At 42.7% G+C, this 20,928-nt stretch overlaps 1 protein-coding gene across 7 annotated transcripts in view; it reads left to right on the top strand.

Annotated features, from left to right (window-relative positions):
• Fhos (Formin homology 2 domain containing) overlaps positions 1–20,928 on the top strand; it is a 38,719-nt gene that overhangs the window by 11,084 nt on the left and 6,707 nt on the right. For 4 of the 7 annotated variants that reach the window (XR_011442629.1, XM_070279442.1, XM_070279440.1 and 1 more), the window contains exons 5-10: positions 17,359–17,468; positions 19,702–19,760; positions 19,826–20,010; positions 20,077–20,300; positions 20,365–20,586; positions 20,642–20,901. Coding sequence is in view for 5 of the 7 variants with exons in the window: in XM_070279442.1 (XP_070135543.1) it covers positions 17,359–17,468; positions 19,702–19,760; positions 19,826–20,010; positions 20,077–20,300; positions 20,365–20,586; positions 20,642–20,901 (1,060 nt within the window). In the remaining 2 variants the exon portion in view is untranslated. Of the gene's footprint in view, positions 1–1,909; positions 2,192–12,361; positions 12,721–17,358; positions 17,469–19,701; positions 19,761–19,825; positions 20,011–20,076; positions 20,301–20,364; positions 20,587–20,641; positions 20,902–20,928 lie in introns of those variants that run through there. The other 3 variants (XR_011442630.1, XM_070279443.1, XM_070279444.1) reach the window with 2 other exon arrangements.

The raw sequence follows: 20,928 nt of genomic DNA, 5'->3' as shown, positions 1-20,928 counted from the left end.
ACGAAAAAAAAACCGACAATTATTCCCTCACAAAAATAAACACAATTTAATGGTTGCGACGATCTTTCGATGACTCAGGTCTCCTGATGCTGCCTCGAGTGCTTGTTTCTTCAAGGCAATTGTTGTGTCTACCGAAAAAAAACACAACTATATTATCAGTTCATGTTCCCCATGCCCCATAGCTGTTTGTTTTTTATGGCTTACTCACTCTTTAAGCTTGAATTGACGTTTGATAATGAAGACAATTGTTGGTTGGAGTCACGGGGAAAAGCCGTAGTTCCAAAGTGTAAAATGTCTACTAAAAGTCACCCTTTCGTGGTATCTTTGAAAGACAAGAGTATATCGGATTACTATCATAGGAGTAGTCGGAACCAGGAAATTTTACAAACAAAAATTGATTTTGATTTTGATGCAGATTGATGGAGAATTCATCTACAAATCGTTTAAGGTACTCCGCTCAAGAATCGGATCATTTTTGCCAAAGATATAGCCATCGCTGGAAGCCGTATTGCTCCTCCAAGGCATTTCCCAAAATTTTTCAGGGGTCACCCCAGGAAATTTTAGAAAAAATCTAAAAAAATTTACATTCTTAGATTTTGATGCAGATTGGGGGAGAATACATCTACGAATCGTTTAAGGTACTCCACTAAAGAATCGGATGCCTATTGGCAAAGATATGGATCTAGCATATCTAGCATATATGTGTTTCTACTAGTGTTTTCGTGAATGTATGGAGTACTGAACCACATATTTCCTCTTTCGACTGCCTGCCATAACCATCAGCATTTGCAACTATCGATTTGCAATTAAGTAGCATATCGAATGTGCTGCCATTAGCTCCACCGCCCTCTGAGTCAATTGTAAATCTACAGCCCGCACCCAAAATTCATTGCCCATAATCGCAACCTTGCACATAGACACACACCCACCGCGAAAAGTCAGCGCCCAGCAGCGTGAGAGCCCCCAGCCGCCGACCCCCTGTTCCATTTCCAGTGCCTGCCCAAAGTCCAGCTAATGATAGGCTAACGCTCCATCAACGATAAAGCCAAATTGTGGCACACGCGCTGCCGCCAAGCTATTTTTAGGACGCTCGCATGGGGAGCACTGCAACTTGCAACACACACTGTAAAAAAATTTGATTCATGATAGTATTTTATTTATTTTGGAGGCTAATATAGTATTAAGGGCTACCTGTACCATTAAGTTCCATTTAGAAAGGCTTTTAATTCTATAAAAGTTTAAGAACTATTTTTTTCTTAAACTAAAATATATAAAAAGGCATACAGTTTATTAATTAATTATTTATTATTTTAAATGAGATTATCTACCTTTTTTGGGTGCATGTTCAATTAGAAAGACAATGTTGCAGCCACTCACCTGAGCACTCACACTTACACTTGCACCGGCACTCACTTATTCACATTATAAACACCGAACTCACCACGTTCGCAACCTGCCTCAAACACCTTACGTCTTAGACTTACGTCACGTAAGAAAAATATAGTTGCTTCAATACCCTAGACTAGTTGGGGATATCAGGTATACTTATACAAAAAATTTAATAAAATCTACAATCTATAGGCCTCTAAAAACATAATATTATAGTGCAAGTATAAGATTATTTTAAACTTAAAAAGAATGAGGATTTCTTGAAGAATTCTTTTAATAAAATATTTAGATTTATAAGTCCTGAAGGTATCCTATAGTCGAGTGTAGTTACCTTTGTTTGTTATCTGACCAACAACTAGCACTGCTAACGTAGCCTTCCGTAACTCTCCTTAGTTTTGGGGGCCGCTCTCAGTCTTCGCTCTCTGCGTGTGCCGCTTCTTCTGGGACTTCTTCTTCGGCTTCTTCTACCTATTCGCTGGTTTGGCGCTCGTCGGCGCTCGTTGGGGCTTTTTATTTTCAGTTCGCTTGCGAACGCGCTCAAGTTCAGACGCTGCCTTTTCGTCGCGGGTGGATACCGAAAGGTGTGCAAACCTAAAAAAAACAAAAACAAATACAAACTCCGCTCAGCTGCGCGCGTCGCGTTTCCGTCTCTTTCCGTACCCTCACCTGGCGACCGAACGCCACCCCACCTCCCCCCCCCGCCTTTTTATCACCTGGACTTCGTGTGTGCTTGAGTGTTGTTGTGGTGGCAACGTTTATAATATTTTAACTGCCTTTTAGTTGCTACAACAATCGGCAATTGGTAATGCTAACCACCGAAATAGCAAAAAGCGACGATAATTTGTGCGAAGCGAAACATCGTTAATTATGTTAACTAGCCCACATAAAGCTGCAATTTGTTTTGAAGATGATCGATTTTCTGCGTGTCACTGTGTCAAAGTCAATGAAACATCATAATCCGCCCGATTCGTCTCAATTGGGGGCTGCTTGTGGGCGCCACTTCAGTGCCTCGGTTCAGTGTCAAAAGATCTTCAAATGCGAAGCTAAAAATTGGTTATATAAAGCTGATCAAGCTGGAAATTTTTTGCAGAAGAACAGCTGTCAGAACAGGACCCTTAAAGGTCTCGCTCTTCACTCACACCTTTCGGGGGAACTGTCCCTGCGAAGAATCAGAAGAAACCAAACATAGCAAATAGTGGTAGTAAAAATTGAAATATACAAAAATACGAGAGGGAAGCGCAGAGGCAAAGGCCCAGACCCAGGCCCAGGCCCAAAACCGGAATTGTGCAAATAAATCTCGATATAAGTTGGGGTTCCAGGCTTCGTTCCTTTCGTTTCCTCTTCTCTTTGGATACTTTGGACAAGGAAGCAAATCTTCAGCTCAGATTTTGGCAAATTACGAGCTGAGAAATATTATTTATTTTCGCCCATTAACTGAAATTGCCCCCCAAAGGCGCAAAGTGATTGCAATTTCTCTCACATTTCGCGGAGGAAACTGGCTTTATAAGTGCATTTGTGCCATCTGTCACCTGGTAACCCACAAATTAGTGTTATTGTAGTGCTCCTCCAAATAGCGGGGGCCCTCAATTAGACTTGATTGCATTACGTATATGTATATGTATTTATAATCAGGCACATGACCAAATCCACCATGCCAGCCAGCACTAAAACATACTCCAGATACTTTTACTCCAGTTAGCCTGCTCTTCTCCTGCCTAGCTAGCATTTATTTACTTTTTAATATGCAAATAAAGAATGCTGTGGAATTTATTATGGCGAAATGGAATAAGTTAATTCAGTTAGCCTGGGTATCTACTGTGCAAAAATAAAAGAACAGCTGTGCGCGGTGGGCTGGGGCGGAAAAGGGGGTTGAACAAACCTCATTTCATCGTGGTTAGTGCGCTAAGTACTGCGACTACGCGGCACTACGACACAAGAGCTTCTATTTAGTTATAGACGCCAGACTTGAGCATGGCAAATTACAGTAGGTTGTGAAATTCTCTGCCCTGCCTGACTGGCAAAAAAACTAAACAAAATGCGATGAGGAATGCTGAAAATTAGCTAATGCAAAAAATCGATTTGGGAATGTCTTAGGCAAGACTTGGAGAGTTAATTACTAAATTTAGTTAATTAGTTAATGCTGACAGCTTGTAACATTGGTGAAAAATTTGAGCTATTTCTTCGGGGAAAATGTAGAATATTTTAGGAAGGAAACTATTCGCACCCACTGTACACGGAGCGTCGTAAACGTAGTTACGATTTTAATTATCTGCCGGCGTAATCTGCCAGTCCACTGGCTGTTGACGTGCCAACCGCGAGACACTTCAGTTTCAGCTTTAGATCCAGCTAGGGTTTTTTCTGCTCCATCTTCGCAGGTTGCCGCCGACTTTTCACTCTTTTTTTTAAGCCATTTTTTTTTGTCTCATTTTACTTCTCGTTGCAGTCACTAATCCAATTTTTTTAATTGTGCTGCGAGCGAACACCATCCAGCACTTAGTTAAGCCAGGTCTTAAGACAGTCTATTTTTTTTTGCAAAAAGGTTTAAAAAAATCAGAAGGAAAGCTAAGCAAAGCCACTTGCCTCTTGTTTTTTTTTTCCAACATTTTTCGCTTAGTTTATGCGTTATCTTGGAGAGCTTATCTGGCTACCGAAGTCGCTCGCTGACTATGCAAAGTCAAGGTGAGTTCAGGTGTGCACGAGGAGATCTAACTCGCTCTCATATCAGCCGGAGCCAGCCCCACTGACAGCTAATTATACTCCACTACTTAATGCCAAATTAAGTTGAATGACGAACACAGCATATGCGATCTTTAATCGGCTTTAGTTCAATCTCAATTGTGCGTGGGAATCGGAGCTGTGTCTCCAGACCCTTGGCTTTATATAAGCCCTCCAAAAAACTCCATTATCTGGCTGTTGAAAAAGTCTTTCAGCTCATTAACTAACAATCAGTTTGCAGACAAAGCGCATTAGTGAGCAATTCCCTTTATTTTTTTTTTGCATTTTCCACCTCTACTAGTAGTATTTGGCCGATAAACAATGAAAGTGTTGGGGCACTACGACCACACCTCGAAAAATGGTAAAAATTGTTGCTTTTAGCCGCTGGCTGTTTCTTTCGGTTTTTGGATTCGGGTTCGGATTCGGGTTGCTAAATACTAACTACTATTGAGGTCGCTAAACACAAACAAGCCGCCACAAGTTACATGCACAGGCATAGCCTGGAAAATAAATAACCCATTTGCACGAAGGTCCAAGCGCAGCTAAACTTTATTGATTTATTTTCCACCCTGCCTCGGTTTTTTTTCGACTCACTTTCATTGACATAGATTGTGGATTTGAAAATTGTTCTTTAGTATTGACATATTGTGCTGCACAATATTTGCACTCAAAGTTGCCGATGGATGGGTTTTCAGGTCAAGTTTGTTTGCCTCAAAGGTCGTTCTGTAGATATATTGATTTTTAAGCTTTAGTTGAGGACTTTATTTAGAAAGAACTACCAACAGAATTTTCTAATTATATTAGCCATTTCATTTCTTATATTATAAAATCTTGTCACTGATTTGTTAATCAATTACCCTATTGTTTGTACTACTGACTCCATAACAATTATCATTCCCTTCCTACCAACCTAAGCCTCTAATGAAGTGATAACCCGACACTGGTCTTATCAGTGAAGTTCAACAAATTTTCCGTGATTTTTATCACAAGTTCAAATGCCTTCTCAATGGGCTTGAATGGCCGTCATAAAAACTGATTGCTAGCTGGGTTTCAGTTACGGTTTCAGTTCGAATGATGTGCACCCGTGTGGCTGGGGGGAATTGCCACAAAAAGGGTCCATAAAATGCAAAGTAGTTTGATTGCTCGATCATAAAAAAGTTTACGGCAAGAAAAATGTCCATAAAGGCAATTAGGCCCATGTAAAATCAGAGAGTTTCTGTCTCTCGGCCCTCTGATGATGCCTGGAAATACGAGTCGGGACGCCGCCGCAGATCTTTTGTCCGGGGATCGTTTTGCCTTGAATTGATTTGCTTTGGCGGGGAAACAATTTGCGGTTTTGGTGCTCGCAGAATGCTTTATAAACACAAAAACTGATTACAGCATCATCGACTTGAGGTTATTGAGAAATATGGCGACCTTGATTGCCGTGTTGTAAGCGGCAAGCAGGCGGATGTCTTACATTTCTTTCCAGTCAGTCAGTAATCACTCGGCGTTTGAAATTGCATTTCGAATCAATCAACCTCAACTTGACCTTGCCCCGTCGCCACAAAACCCATAATTTAACACTCCAACCTAAGCGTCAGGTCGGAATTGCATTTCAGACACTCCCCCGAATCCAAGTCCAAAATCCAAACCCGAATCCGAGTCCAAACTGCGAGATAACCGAATAACCATCAGCGATTTATCAAGAGGCCATGCAACATTTAAACGGGATGGTTGCATAAAATCTGCATAAAATTAATACACTCTGGGCATCGTCTTCGGCATCGGGGCTTGTTGATTTTTGCCTCCTCCTTTTCGATAAATTTATATTCGCTTGTGCATTGTGAGTCGTCAAATGTGATTTATGCTGGAAAATGCACAGCTCCGGCTGCCTGTCGCCCTGTCTCACTGTCTCCCTGTATGTTTGCCAGCCGTGGCAGATGCAATCGGCGAACAAAAACCAAAAAAATGTTCAAATAAAAAATACTTGTGTGTAAGCAATTTATCATGGCTAAAGTGAAAACACGTCCAAGGCAGGCGATAAAGCGCATTGTTTATTAGACTATAAAATGATGGCTCAAACGAAGAAGGCCCGAGCCCAGCTTGGCGTCGCTCATTAGGCCAAGAAATTAGAAAAATCAAATAAAGGCTGAGGCTCTCCTCAATATTGTTATTCAAATGAGATGAGCTGTTGAGTGAAAAGCGCTCGTAAAGAAAATTGGGCATAAGCCATGACTAAACACGTTGGGCAAATACCTAGGCTTCCATTCATCATCATCTGAGAAGAACATTTGGGCAAACATCCGTCCACGGGGCGTATGATTAAAGTTGACACTGCGTGTTTCTTTATTTTGTAATGAAATACCCAATAGAAGTCTAGAAAAGCGCTACTTATGATTCAATATCTAAATATATAGGGAGTACCAAATGTTTCTGGATAGAGATAAGAATATTTCGGCAAACTTCCGACCACGGGGCGTATGATTAATACAGATCATACTTTTCACTTTCAAGTCCAAACTTATTCCACATGCTCTGGCCTAAATCAAATGTGAAATGGAAAATATTTCAAATATTCCAGTGATTACAGCCCCCACATAAAAATAACATAGAAATATCGAAATATCTTAAGTGTCTGACCCGAATTCGAGCTGAAAATTGTCACTGCCGGGAGGAAAAGATGCCTTTAGAAACTGGGCCACTATCTGTGCTTATTTTTCCCTTGAATGAGCTAAAAAGTATTTTAACTTTATTATTATTATGATTGTTGTTGCCATTATGTTGTCGTTTGGATTGCATAACCGCCAAAATCGTGGCCAAGTTGCTGCCTTTATTTTTTTTATTTTTGCCCGATGCACTCAAAATATTAGTCACGCACTCACACAGACCAGCGAATTAGTAGAGCAAATGAATGTCTACATAAAAGATATATACATATATACGAATTATCTGTACGAAAAAAGAAGAATATATATGTGTCGAGATGTGGGTATTTCAGTCTGTTGATATTTTGTAAGAATTCATGTCGCCTGTATTCAAAAATAACCACAAGATGGAAATGGACCTGTGAACCGGGCCAGAAGTCATTGGATGACACATAGAATGTAAAGGGATCCGAATAATAGGTGAAGTGCTGGCGGGTGATCTATCAAAGTGACAAAATGTTCAACACGAAATTTCTGTCATTCGATGTGTCAGATTGCAGGGGAAAATCACGCGCCAGATGCATTCCCAGGTAGACTCGGAGATGCCATTGATAACGCTTAATTTGGGCTAAGATCTTAGAGCGACTTTCCCACGTAACGTTTATCTGGAGTGTGGAGTGGAGTACATAAATTATAAAACAACTCACATTACATTAGCCGGAATGAGGTCTTTATCTTGGGCAGTTATCACATGTTTACTCTCCAGTATTGGTATGGTTTTCGGAGGCTAGAGTTCCCTATTATAATTAAATATTACCATAAATCTTTCCCCGACACTTTCATATTTATACCTTCTCTATAATTTACATTTCTTTTATTTATTTTCTTGAAAACACTTTCCACCACTCAAGTGCCTAGGCTACCGGTCGATTTTCTATGGCTTTTCTCGGCACTCCCGAGCACACCACTTCTGACTTGAGCCCAATCCGGCTCCATTCCCAGCGATTCTTCTCTTTTCTCTAAAAAGCGGCAATTAACATATTGACACTTAGGAATCGGCACGGCTTCTGAAAGTGAGCTGGGACTTTTCCAGCTGAACACGTTGCCGGCGATTTCCTGGTCTTAGTTGTGTCGCCTCGCCATTTCCGTTTCTCAGGCGGGCTTATGACAATTACAAGCTGCCGAAGGCGATTTGCTGCCATTGTTATAATTAACTGTGAAGAGCCAGCCCCCTGCCACAGCTACCTGGCTACCCCCACCACATCTAACTTAATGAGTTGGCATTCTTGGACTTTGGATGGTCTTGGGCATCCGTTGCATACGAAATCAGTTTCGGTTCTGGCCAAGAAGAATTCAATAAATCAAGCGCACACGCACATTATGCCTCGGTATGCACGTGTCTGGCTGTCTGGCTGTCCGGTTGTCCACTTTGGATCCGAATGAGAGCCATGGAGCTATGGAATTGGACACAGACCGATCTGGGATCTTGGATTGGAGGCCCTCACTTAATGTGTTCCAGTGTTTTCCTCAAACATTTAACCGTTTCAAACACAAACGTGACACAATTTTCTGTCTCTGTGCGGTTGAAACGAGTTTGAAGGGGAAGGAGGTGGCCCAGGGTCTATTATCCATGCACTGATAATAATATATTGGTAGAATTTCAAAGGTTAAATAAATATTTTACTTATGAACTAGACAGTTAGGGTTTAAGACAAGATCTGATCCAGAACTGAACCCACCTTTATTATGACTTTGTTTTTAGGGATTTTACTTGTTTTTAATTTTAATAATTTTTTCCTCCAGTGTAGCTTCATTTCAAATCCAAAGCCCAGTTCCATTTGGGGTCCCTGTGCCCAGGCCAATCATCGTTGTTTGCCGTGTTCTTTTTATTGGCAGCTGAAATTATTTTTAAATGCAGCCGCTTAACAATTTTATGTGTTGCAGCCTGTTAGTCTGTCAGTCAGTCAGTCAGTCATTCAGTCAAGAGGTCAAGCAACTTTTCTTCTGATTGTCGTAGAACAGAGACCCCCCTGAAAACCCTTTCCTCTAAGCCCGGCTTGAAATGATTTGTTTGGCTGTGTCTTTGTGGAAAAACGCATTTGGGTTCATTTTCTCCAGCACTCCAGACCGCTGCTCTTGCCGTGACAAATCGTCTTGGAATGTGAAACGGTTTCCATATAGAAGTACCATATATATATTTCTGTTCAGAGTTTTTTTTCTTGAATTCGTTTGGCCAAATATTTGCTGTTCAGCGGAGCGAAGCGTCCAAATTGGTGTGTTTTCCCTGCTATTTATTTATTTTTTTGCGCATTCTGCGAACCCATTGAACCTATCTGGGTTTATGTCTTTATTAAGTCTGCGATAAGTATCACAAACGCCTTTCCCGATATAGAAACAACGTTTCGGATTGTTCGACTCGTCAGCAGATAGCGACCACGACTAGAGTTACAAGCAAACCGAATTAAATTATTTGACTTCGAGTGAACTTGAAATCGATCAAGTGTCACGTGAGGTGGTGATACTTGTTGGGAATGTGGACATACTACCACATACTTCAGATCGGATAGTGTTATAATATTAAATAGAACATTTCAGATGGAGATTAGAGAGCCATTCCGAATTAATTTATGAAGTAATTTCCTGTGGACACCCGTTGAGCTTCTGAGATTCATTAGATAAGTTATAGCCCTTTTATAGGTATGAGCTCTGAACTACATCAATGTCAATGCTCTGGTAGGAGCATGGCTTAAATTTAGGAAATCCGTGGGGGCTGGTATATCCGCGGGTAATGCTCTGCTGCACAGTAGCTGTCAATTAAGCGTCTTTGGGAAATTGTTAAGTTATTAGCCATCGTGGCAAGGAAAATTTGCATAATTGATGGCATAAAACTGAAGAAGCAGCTCCGGCCCGGCAACGGGGCAACTGTTGCTTGCTGCCTCCTCCTCGAGCGGTTGCCGCATGGGGCATGTCGAAGGGGGTGGCGGTGTATCAGCCACTAAAACGACCACCGGCAGGCAGTAAAAAGTGAAAGTTCATTTAAGCAAGTCAAGGCGAGTATACCCCAAAAAAAAAATATAAAAAAAACCAAGAAGAAAAAAGAGGAGACCAGCAGCGTTTCCTTGAGCCAGCGGGCGGGTTTCATTACCTGCCAGTTGTTACTGTAGCTGCCGCAGTGGCTTTTTACTGGCTGGCTGGTTGTCTGTAGACTGTTTAGCTGTTTTTTTTATATCTTTTGTGTTGTGGGTGCCGCTGCTGCCAAATTGCGCGACCGACTGCAGCATTTGCATAAATTATTTACACTTTAATATGGCCAACATTGGACGTCCACTGGCAGTTCGGCGCCATTGTCGTAATTTGTAACTAAATACGAAGCTGTTAGCCAGCCAACATTTACAGCCGTTTGGCCTTTCTATAATATTTATTTAATTTCATTAAATATCTTCACGTCGCCGGACAATGAGGAAGCCATAGACTAACGATCAACGATTTTCGCTGATGGACACTTAACTCTTCGAGACCCTTTTTTGGCGGGAGGCCTTTCGAGTGGCAGTTCCGGCCGAGAAAGGAGTCGATTTTCGATTTATATGCGTGAAAGTAAAATCTTTTTGGCTTCGACTTCATTTTCCATTTCAAAAACGAAACTGAAATGCCAGCCAGTCAGGTAACCAGCCATCCAGCCAGCCAGCCTGTAAGTTGACTTTCTCAGGCCAAGAACAAGTTGCCACCGACTGTTTTTTGCCGGTTCTTTTTCCTGTGGATTTTGTATTTTGGCCTTAGTGTTGGCACACCTGCCTGGCAGGAAAAAAAAAGTAAAGAAAATAAGGAGGATCGGACAAAAAGAAGCCTGGCAAGTCGCCTGTCTTTCAATTAAACCTTAACTCTTTGTGGCCCCAGCCCCGGAGTTGACTTCCTTTTGGGAACCCTTTCGGAGTACCCAACCCTAAAAACCCACCTGAAAACAGCTTAGTTCCACACTTAATGACTCGGCTTTTATTTCATTATATTTCTCATTTCGTATTTCGTATTTTTGTATTTTTGTATCTTTGTATCTTTGTGTGTAGTGTATCTCGTTCATAAGAATCCGAACAGCTGTTTACGTTTACACAATATTCTTGGCCTTTTGTCTCCCCTTTTGTTAACCGCTTTTATTAGCCTTTTTTATGGCTTTCGTTTTCGTATTTACTTCGAATATTTCTGTTGGCCGATGCTTCGCAATGAATTATTGCAATTAGGCGCGCTTTTTGTGGCTTTTTAAGAGCCGCCACTTTTGGCATCTGTGAGAAATGTGTTGAGTTAGTGGCTAAAATACACAATAATTACATGTTGTATAGTACAAGTTTTGAAGTGAGTTATTGGCAAACGCCAAAGGTTGTTCTACAGAGAATCTGTTATAGAAATGATAGTACATCTTATAAAGTTTAAGCCATCTAATTACCAGCTTAGTTTTTTCCATCTTTAATGCTTTAATATACTTTCTAAAACAAGACCATCTCCGGGCCATTTCATTCGGACCTCCGGCGAGTTCAATGTCAGTGCGACAAGTGTTTCGAGCTCCGGGCTTCAAGTTCCAAGTCCAAGTCCAAGTCTTCAGCTTCAAGACCAGCTCCATTAGAGTCACGTTATGAACAATTATGTGGCAGGAGCGGGGCTGCGGGGCTTTTGGCTACCGACAACTCAAGAACCTCGTTAACAGACCCTCGGCCCATAAACCACAAAAACCTCTGTGGCAGCAGTAGCAGTAGTACTACCTCCAGTAACAACAACTGTCTTTGAATATTTGCATAAACAGCGCACATAACGTCAGACATTTAGCGGTATCTTGAGGGATCGAGAAGGAGATACAGATACAGATACAGATAGAGAAAGATATATAGATAGACAGTGCTGGTCAAAATGGCAAAACCATAAGAACCTAAGACTATAATCTAAGATACTTTTTAGACTAAATTCTGAAAGCATAACTTTTCTAAGCTGCTCTTTGAAGTAAAAGCTAATCTATCTGATAGATTAGTTAGCCCTATAGTTTTGTCTATTACTGTACCTTTGTAGATATAGGTCCCAGACGTCGCCTTCTTGATATTTGAGGCTTGATTTGGTTTCGATTTGAGGCAATGCCCTGCATGCTGATGACTGAAACCCAAACAATACCGCAGCGGGGCAGCGGGTGTCTTTATAGACTGACATTGAATTGAAAGTTACACAACACCACTTCCAGCGCGATCATCGCTGTGAGTGTTATGAGCCAAGGCGGGTTGTCGTCCAACCAGAAACCCAAAGACAAATATTTACACAAATGAAAAGAAAAGAGAGCGAGCCGGTTCGGATCGGCCCGGAATGGCAATTATGCTATCGCCGGCCCGGCTCCAGAGATGGGTGTGTGTGGGGGGCTCTCCTATGGATGTCAATGGAAAGGGGGCTGTTGGAGTGGGCGTGGCCTGCCAACAATTTGCAATATTTAGCATAAAATTGCGCAACATGCGTGTGTACAATTATGCAACAATTTTTTGATTCGCATGCGCCGCAAGCTTGGCCCCGAGACTCGTAAAAATCAAAATTAAAACAAATTGCTAGCAAAATAATGTAAACATAAATCCATGCCAGCAAAGACCATAACCCAAAATCCATTTCAGTTTCTGCTCAAGTGAAAATGTAAATAAATAACTGTGAAAAAAAAAACATAAAAAATAAAAACAAGTGAAAAGTAAATAGACGCAACCAAATTACAAATTCAAAAAGACAAATGTGCCAGAGTGTTTGGGAGTGCAATTAGGCGGCGAAAGCAAGCAAATAATTTAGCAAAATGATTGTGAAAATGGAGCCCGACGAACTGATCACGTTCCGTGTACAGTATCTGGTGGATAGCGATCCATTATCCGCCTGCACCGCCTTCCCGATTCCGGTCCGGGCGCCCACCTATGCCTTCACCACCACCATGCCGCTGGCCAACCAACTGGGCACCATCCTCCGGCTACTGAACGCTCCACAAAGTGTAAGAATTCTATTCATTTAATGGGAAAAACAATAAATAGAGTGGTATTCCTAATAAGCAAGGTTGTTCTTCAACAAATAAACCATGAAGCTATTATTTTGGATAATACTTGATGGCTTTAAGGGCCTATTTTCAGACACACCTTTTTCCGATTTCTTGAAAACATAACCCCCTTGAAAACACACTAAATCAACAAGTTAAATACCTTTCTTTTTCAAGTTAACTGCCTTGGCTTAGCTTATCTTCTGGTAGCTTATCACCGTCGAAATCTTTCAGCCAAAATGAAATCTTTTGTTGTGCAAAAAGCCACAAGAAATAAATATGAAAAGGCATTAACTCTTTTACTGCGCATTTACGAGATACTTTTGTATTCACTCAAAAGTGGATAATAGTATAATCCAGATCAAGATAGCATGTTTGGGATTATGGTATTCTCCAGAGGAGGTCTTCGAAGTGTATTTTTGTGCCATGACGTCTTGTTGAGTTTTAATCGCAGAATTTGATAAAACTAGTAGCGATTTGTAAGGCAACAGCTACTCAGAATGCTAAAATTAATCAAAGATACTCAACCAAATGATGGCAAAAAAAATTCGCATATTTCAGTGAGGCTCAACACAATAATTTGCATAGCGTGTTTGGACGCATTTATAGTGCCGGCTCTTCCAAATCTCAGCATTTCCTATAAAATAAACGAATCAAGAAAATATAACTCGCTCAGGCAAAACTGAGCCAGCAAAAAACAGGAAAGTAAACAAAATCCACAATTGATTTATTCGAGAGAATTCCGCACAAAAGCCAAAGATTAAAGTTTGCCACAAAACTACAAAAACCTCACAGACTTTGGCCCAAATCGGAGGGAAATTTGAGCCTTGAATAAGTCAATTGAAACGGAATAAGTTTTATTTGCGGCTCAGAGCTTAGAGATTCGGAGAAAAAACGAGAAAAAGCGTTGAATCGGAAAAGCCACAACTAAAACAAATGGTTGGAAAACTTTTAGGGAAATTTGCTAAAATGGTAATTGGTCAATAATAAAGGGCAAAGTTTGCAGCTTTCCAGTTGCCATCAGAATGCAAACAAAGAGTTGGCTAAAAAACAGGGAAGTAAAGTGTTTGGATTGTTCTAGGCTTGGACTTATTACAATATATTATTGTGTATATTTTGTGGCAACAAATGATGCATTGCCCAGCCGATGAGGTAAGCCAATGACCCTTCATTTTTTCCGGCTTGCTGGGAGAGAGAGAGAGAGATCCCAGATCCCTAGCCCCAGAAGACAATGGCAGATTCAGGCTTGGCCCTGGTTTCTTTTTCTCGGTCCACTCGATCCACTGGGGGAAGACTTGTCCCGGGGCCAAGTCCCGGCCCGGCCCGGCCAGGCCAGGCCCGGCTAACTTATTGCTATCGCACAATCTGTGGCAACTAATAGGAAGTCGGCGGAGCTGCAACTTCTTCTTGGATTCGGGATCATTGTGAAAGCCAGCACAGGGCCAGCAATTATCTAAGCCGGCCATTGTTTGTTAGCTGACTTTGACTAATTTGCTAAAAAAAAAAACAACAACCAACTAAGGCTACTAAGGAGCATCGAACAGCCTCATTCCCTGCCTGTCATCTGTCATCCAGTTGGGATCGGAATCGGAATAGGAATAGTGCGCCGCAAGGATACGTAAATCTTGACAAGCGGCGGCAATAAATTCTAATGAGCAAATCGCAAAAGGAAGTTCTGGTTTCCCCCCCAGGTTTTTTTTTTATTCACCAGCATGTGCTCCAGCTCCAGGATGTTGTCGTTGCAGTCCATGGATTTATGTGGCATGCAACGGCAGGAGGAACGGCAGCTGTAAATGCCATTTGTCCAATTAGTCAGCAAACAGAACACTACTCTGCCGGCTACTCTGCCATGCAACTTGTTAAATTTAGCGCATTACAATAGATTCATAAATTTTAGCCCCACCGATCACTAATCTCCAATGCCGGCGACGGGTCTTCGATGACATCAGACATCGGGCGGGCGAACTGTGAGATTGAAAAGCTACAAAGTTAAAAATATAAATAATCATACTCGTTGTCGGCCAATAAAGCCAAAAACTTGTAGATCTAGTGGGGAGTATGCTAGGTTGGCATTCGGCTTACTACTTAATTATTTCCTCAAAATTAAAAACCATATTAAAATAGGTTCCAAATGAGTAGAATTACCAGCAGATTTATTTCTCATAAATTTTTAATAATATGTTTAATATAAGAGAACCCCACAGTCGGCTCTGGTTAACTTTGTTTTGATTTCCATTTGTGGGTTCTCCATTTTTTTGCCAATTAATTTCGTATCTTTTGCCTTTGCATTTGGCACGTCAGCAAAAAATTACACTATATAGAATTAGATAAGCATGTGCGGAGTTGGCCGCCAATCAAGGGAAGCCAAACAAAGGCAGATAAATACAATTTAGGAATAAAAGTTGAGAGCCCCATTCACAATTGAAGTGAAAAGCCAGAACGCCAATCAATTTCTGATCGCCCAGTTCAGCAAGTAACAAAGTGTAACAAAAAACTAATTTAATTAATTGAGGGCATTGCGTCACTTACATGTGTCATTCACACGACCGAACATTATTCAAATACAAAACGGATCACACGCTTGGATAGGCCGGCAAATTTTCCATTAGCTAGGATGCTATTTTTTGCAAGTTGGCCAAGTTTTCGAGCCACGTTGACACTTACGCATCTCTGCATATTTGCAGATATGATTTGCGCCCCTTTGAGGTTTATTTTGAGTTTAATTAGCAGAGCCGTCCATCAGATTTTGCGGTCAGGCGAGGGTCAATCAACTTTGATTGATGTGAAAGCAAAAGTGTTAGTCACCTACATCCACGAGGTCGAACAAGGTGATTGTCTGGGTCAGCACAAAATAGGTTTTAGTTTAAAAATATATACTTTTCGATTGCTAATTTGAAAGCATAATTAATGAAAATAAATTATGAATTTGTCAGTTTCCCTTTTTATTTATTTGGTTTCTATAAGGAAAAGACATTAAGTGACTGTCAGTAGTTTGAAAAATATTTACGACTTTTTCTAACCATATTAGATTTCTGGTTTGAATTTTCTCCTCATCGAGTTCCATGCTGGCCCCCCCAAACTGTGTCAATAGCCACATTTATGTGCTGCCAAAAATCATTTTGATTAAACATCTCGTCATGCCTCAGTCGGAGGAAAGAAATATCAAAAACAGCGACCGATTCAAAATTTGCATAGAGCTGTGAATCAATGAATGAATGAATATGAGCCCAGAAGACAAGGCGATGTATAAATAAATCATAAAAGCGACTCTGAATGGTATTCAGTTTTTTGTTTTGGCCCAAGAGCGTGCCTCCAATGTTTGCTTTGATTTTAATTGCCCTTTGGCTTACATAAAGACTAACGCAGCCATTTGACACATCATTTGGATGTGAATCGCCGGTTGGGTCTAGAAAGTTTCCAGGGGCCTGAATCAACACGAGGAAGCTTGACCCGAGTCGAGTACACAATCTTGTAGTTTTTTTGATAAGGAATCGTGACTCGTGCGAGACAGCCTGGCACTAGAGGGAAAATATTTTTGATTTGGCAGAGTCGAGTGGCAGTCGCGTCATTTGCCTAAGAAATCTTGAATGAGCACTTTATGGCTACGATTGCTCATGGCTTAGTTCTATGAAATGCAAAAGATTGCTTATAAAGGAAGTGATGTGGGAAAGTTTTTAAAGTTGTTCCTGGAAGAGTCACTGACCAATTACCATTGTTCGAGAATAACAAATAGAACCCTCAGGACATGCAATGGCTTCGGTAGAGGGTGTGTCTGTGCCAAAAGGGAATAAGAAGCCATAAAAATGGCCAAACCCAAACCCAAAGCCAAAAGCCAAACTCCTATTTTCAGGCTAATGCCGGGGTGTGTCCAAAGGGGCGTATGTGTAATCCTCCACCCGGATGACAGACAGTATTTCACAGAGACGTTGTTGTCTGCTTTTCACACATTAAGCAAGCGTCGACACAGATAATTCCATGTTGTCCGGTAATTGTTCTGTAAATGCAGAAATAATTACTTTCTGTGCGCCAATAAAACAACGACTGACCGCCGATCGCCGTCAATCAGCGCATTTGTGCACGCAGCAGGAGCTTGATCAATCATCATCTCAAAAATAATAAAAAAAACTGAGTTGAAAAACTGAAAACCGAAAGCTGAGAAAAGTAGGTGACTAGCCGGCGACGTCTTGGCTTTGACTTGATCTTATACTTGGTCTCAAGTCTTGGCCAGCAATCAACTGTCGGCCTCAATGTGCGCCTAAACGAAATCGTCTGCGGACTTTCAATGCGCCAGTGTCCGTCAATGTACACGGAACAAAACGAGCTTTAATCTCAAAGTATTCATTTATTTATCATGTCCGTGAAAAGCAGTGTATTTTTTCCCCAGTGCCTTGCAACGTTCTACGCCGCATCATCCCATCACAACCTCTCGGCAGCAGCTCCGGCTGAGTCTTTCTCTTTTCTGGAGCCGAGACCATAAACAACTTTTACTGCGTAGTGCGGTAGTGCGATGGTGATGGCCGTTGCCATTTACTTTTAGCCAGACTTTAATTATAATTGCCGGCGAAACTAAGCATTTCCCTTCCTTCTCGCTTCCAGATCGATGATGCGGCCATTCAGGTCTACAAGGATGGCGACTACGGGGCCTATTTGGATCTGGAGTCGTCGCTGGCGGAACAGACCGAGGAAATCGAGGGACTCAACGCCAGGTGAGTGTGAAGATAACAAAATGGGTGCAGTGGGTGTTGGAGTGCAGAACTAACCACACCAAAACCTGACCCAAAAGGCCTCCGAAAAAGCCGCTAATGATCTTCGACAGAAACGAATTGTCAACCCACATGGTTCAGGTGGCTCAGTGGCACACCTGGTGGTGCACTTCACTTCACCCACTCGCCGGGGATTTGTCCGCGGATTTCACTTTTGCAACCTGGCCTGCAGTTGGCTTACCTTGAACCCATTCGGCTTTGAAGCAGGTTTGGGAAAAGCCATTGGAGGAGCATTATCAGCTTATTTAAGACTTTCTTGATTTTTATTTATCTATTTTATCTCCAGCTGAAGCTCAAGCTGAGCAGGAAATAGCGATCCAGTTGCCCCTCTGGGTTACTGGGGCATCTGATCGTGGGTGGCTCTGTCGGCCTTTCACCGAAATCCAACATATTACCCATACGACATGGCGGCCGATCGCCATTGCCATCTCCGGTCCGCTCCTAGCCGATCCGCTAATAAAGTTATTTTGTCGGTCCATAAAAAAAATGCTATTGCTATCTGTGGCACAGGAAACTGAGTCTAGAGTCTACCTGGCTTGCTGCCTCCTGCCACTCTGTCGCTTTTCTTGGCACTCACTGCGGCACTGTCCTGGCCAGTCTGAATCCGCGTCCGAGGAAGACATTTGCATGCCACGACATTGCTACGTGCAACTTGTTGCTACTCCACGACTGCTGCTGGGACTGCATTTTGCAGTTAATTTGCATTTAATCCGCGCAAAGCTGCAGCTAAAAAAAGAGCAGCCAACTGCCACAAGAGACAAACTAAAAACGCTCGCCACGTCAGCTCGTAGTTGGTATATTTACATTTTTTGTGGGCTCCTCTCATAACTGGCATGTATGTTATTTATGCACAAGTGTCTACATTTTTTAAATACCCTTTTTCGAGAGGTAGCAAAGGTTGTTGAAAAGCACAGAGAGTATTTAATTTCGTGGACGGTTTAAGGTATTCGTCAGTCGAATCTAGTTTCCAATTTAGCACTTCTTAGTTGTCTTCTTTATTTTTCGCGGCCAGAGCCCGGGGAACGTGATGTCATGACAAAGGCAGGCGCTAAGGCAGCTCCACAAGAAAAATGATGTACGCGATGGGGCACAAGTGTCAAAGTAACTCCAGACAAAGACTAAAACATTGGCCACAACATGGTCATAACCGTACCCGGTTCAAAGTATTTCAAAGTCAATGTTCTCGAGTTGCTCGACCTCCTACATGGGTTTGGGGCTTGCTACGTCTATGGATTCTATTTCTGACTTTCACTGGTGCCTCCTCTATCAGGCAGCATGCCATGATCATCAGTCATTAGCTGCGATGCATCTAAGCCGTATCTTCAGCGAAATTATAACGTAAATGTCGCCGCGTCTGCGCAAATTGCTGCCACTTTGCTCGTCCACCTCGTCCCCACTCTATTTACGAGTGCTCTGGCGCCAGAATAGAGTGGACTGGAGTGGAGTGTTCCTCCCCAGGAGTGTAGTGGCGTGGAGTGCTGGGAAGGCAGTGCTCCCCTGTCTGCTGGCCACTAATCATGCTTATCGCATTAGTCATGGCAGCGCGCTCGCATGCAAATCATGCGCTTCAATTCGCATCAAAATTCCGCGGAAGGTGCCCGATGGCTTGTTTGCCGGCAAACGGCTTGTCAATCTGCAGAGAGAGAAAAAGTGCCAAGGAAAGAATAAGTCGAAGCGACACGTTACCCACACAGCCGTACAGGTGTGTCTCGGTCTCGGCCCAGACACTCACCTTTATTACGGGCTCTCGTCTATAGGCGAAGTCTTCTTGGGCTGCCCGCCGCCTCATAGTCCATTTTCAATTATCTGCGTCGTTTGTTATTACTTTTATTATGACTTGAGCTGGGACTGGGAATGGGAATGGGACTGTGACTGGGACTGGGGTGAAGCGAGAGCACCAGCAGCGGGTAATCAATGTTCTTAGCTGGTCATTGAACTGGCCAATAGCTGCTGGAAGGGAGAGGCTATTGGGGTGTCTGCCACCCATTGCGTTTCAAATTAAATGAATTTTTTGGAAGGGCTCTGAGACAATAACCTAATCTGGGCTCATACTTAGCTTTGGCCTGAAACTATTGATTAATTGTTTATTTAGCAACACAGAAGAGACTCTAGCCCTCAAACTCCCTATCTTCTGATATAATAACAACCAAAAACTAAAAAAAATTCCAATTCACAGCCGCAAGAACTCCCTGGTGGTGCGAACGCAACTGAATGTGCGCGTGCAGGCGATTATTGGTAAGTAATTTTGATGCTTATTGCGCATACGCCCCGTATAACCACCATTCGCTCCTCCCTCGCAGAGAAACTCCTATCCTCGGAGGGCAGCGACCTTCGACGGGCCCTCTTCTCGCTGAAGCAGGTGTTCCAGGAGGATAAGGATCTGGTGCACGCCTTCGTGGCCCTCGGCGGACTCAATTGCCTGGTGCGCGTGGGCAATTGTGCGGATCAAAACTATCAGAACTACATTCTGCGAGCCCTCGGCCAGGTAAGACAGCACCCTGGGAGCAAGATCCCTTCGGCGAAAGGCTAATTATGTCATTTGATGCGGCAGGTCATGCTCTATGTGGACGGGATGAACGGCGTGATGAAGCATGAGCCGACGATGCAGTGGCTCTACTCGCTGATTGCCTCCAATTACCGGTCCGTGGTGAAGACCGCCCTCAAGCTGTTGCTGGTCTTTGTGGAGTACGCGGAGTCCAACTGCTATGTGCTGGTCAGGGCCATCCACTCGGTGGATGCCACCCAGGGCACCCTGCCCTGGTCGAACATAATGAGGTGAGATGATGCCATACTTTGGATTCGATTTGGAACTAAAATCTTGAAAAATATATATTCTTAGACTGCTGAAGGACTATGATAATGCCGATGCCGAGCTGGTGATCTATGCTACGTCCTTGATTAACAAGGCTCTGGCGGGCTTGAATGATCAGGATAGCTTCTATGATGAGAGTGATCTGCTGGAGCAGCAGGGCATGGAGACTGTGATCCAGCGCTACATGTCTAAGCCAGGAACCGACTTGGATCTACTGGATCAGCTGCAGCTTTACGAAGCGGTCTTAAAGTGAGTTACTCTTCACTATACTTCATGGAGGTAATTAATGTGGATGCCTTTCCAGATTCGAAGATGGGGAATCGGATGGCCAGCGCCTGCCGCAGAATTCGATGCGCAAGACCCAACGCTATCGTCCTGGCAGCAACACCACGGAGCGACGCAAGTCACGTCGTCACAGCACAGACAACAGTCCCGCCCCGCTCACCAAGGTCCTGCCCACCACCGTGCTGAGAATGACTCCCACCCAGGGCATCCTGGATGAGGACAGCTCCGGCTCCACGAACTCCACGGAGTTTAGTGGCGGATTATTCAGTGAAAAGAAACGTGAGTGCTTGGCTAAAGTTTGTAAAG

Source organism: Drosophila bipectinata, chromosome 3L (genome assembly GCF_030179905.1).
Source record: "Drosophila bipectinata strain 14024-0381.07 chromosome 3L, DbipHiC1v2, whole genome shotgun sequence".
NCBI lineage: Eukaryota > Metazoa > Arthropoda > Insecta > Diptera > Drosophilidae > Drosophila > Drosophila bipectinata.
This window is presented reverse-complemented; position numbering and strand designations above follow the sequence as displayed.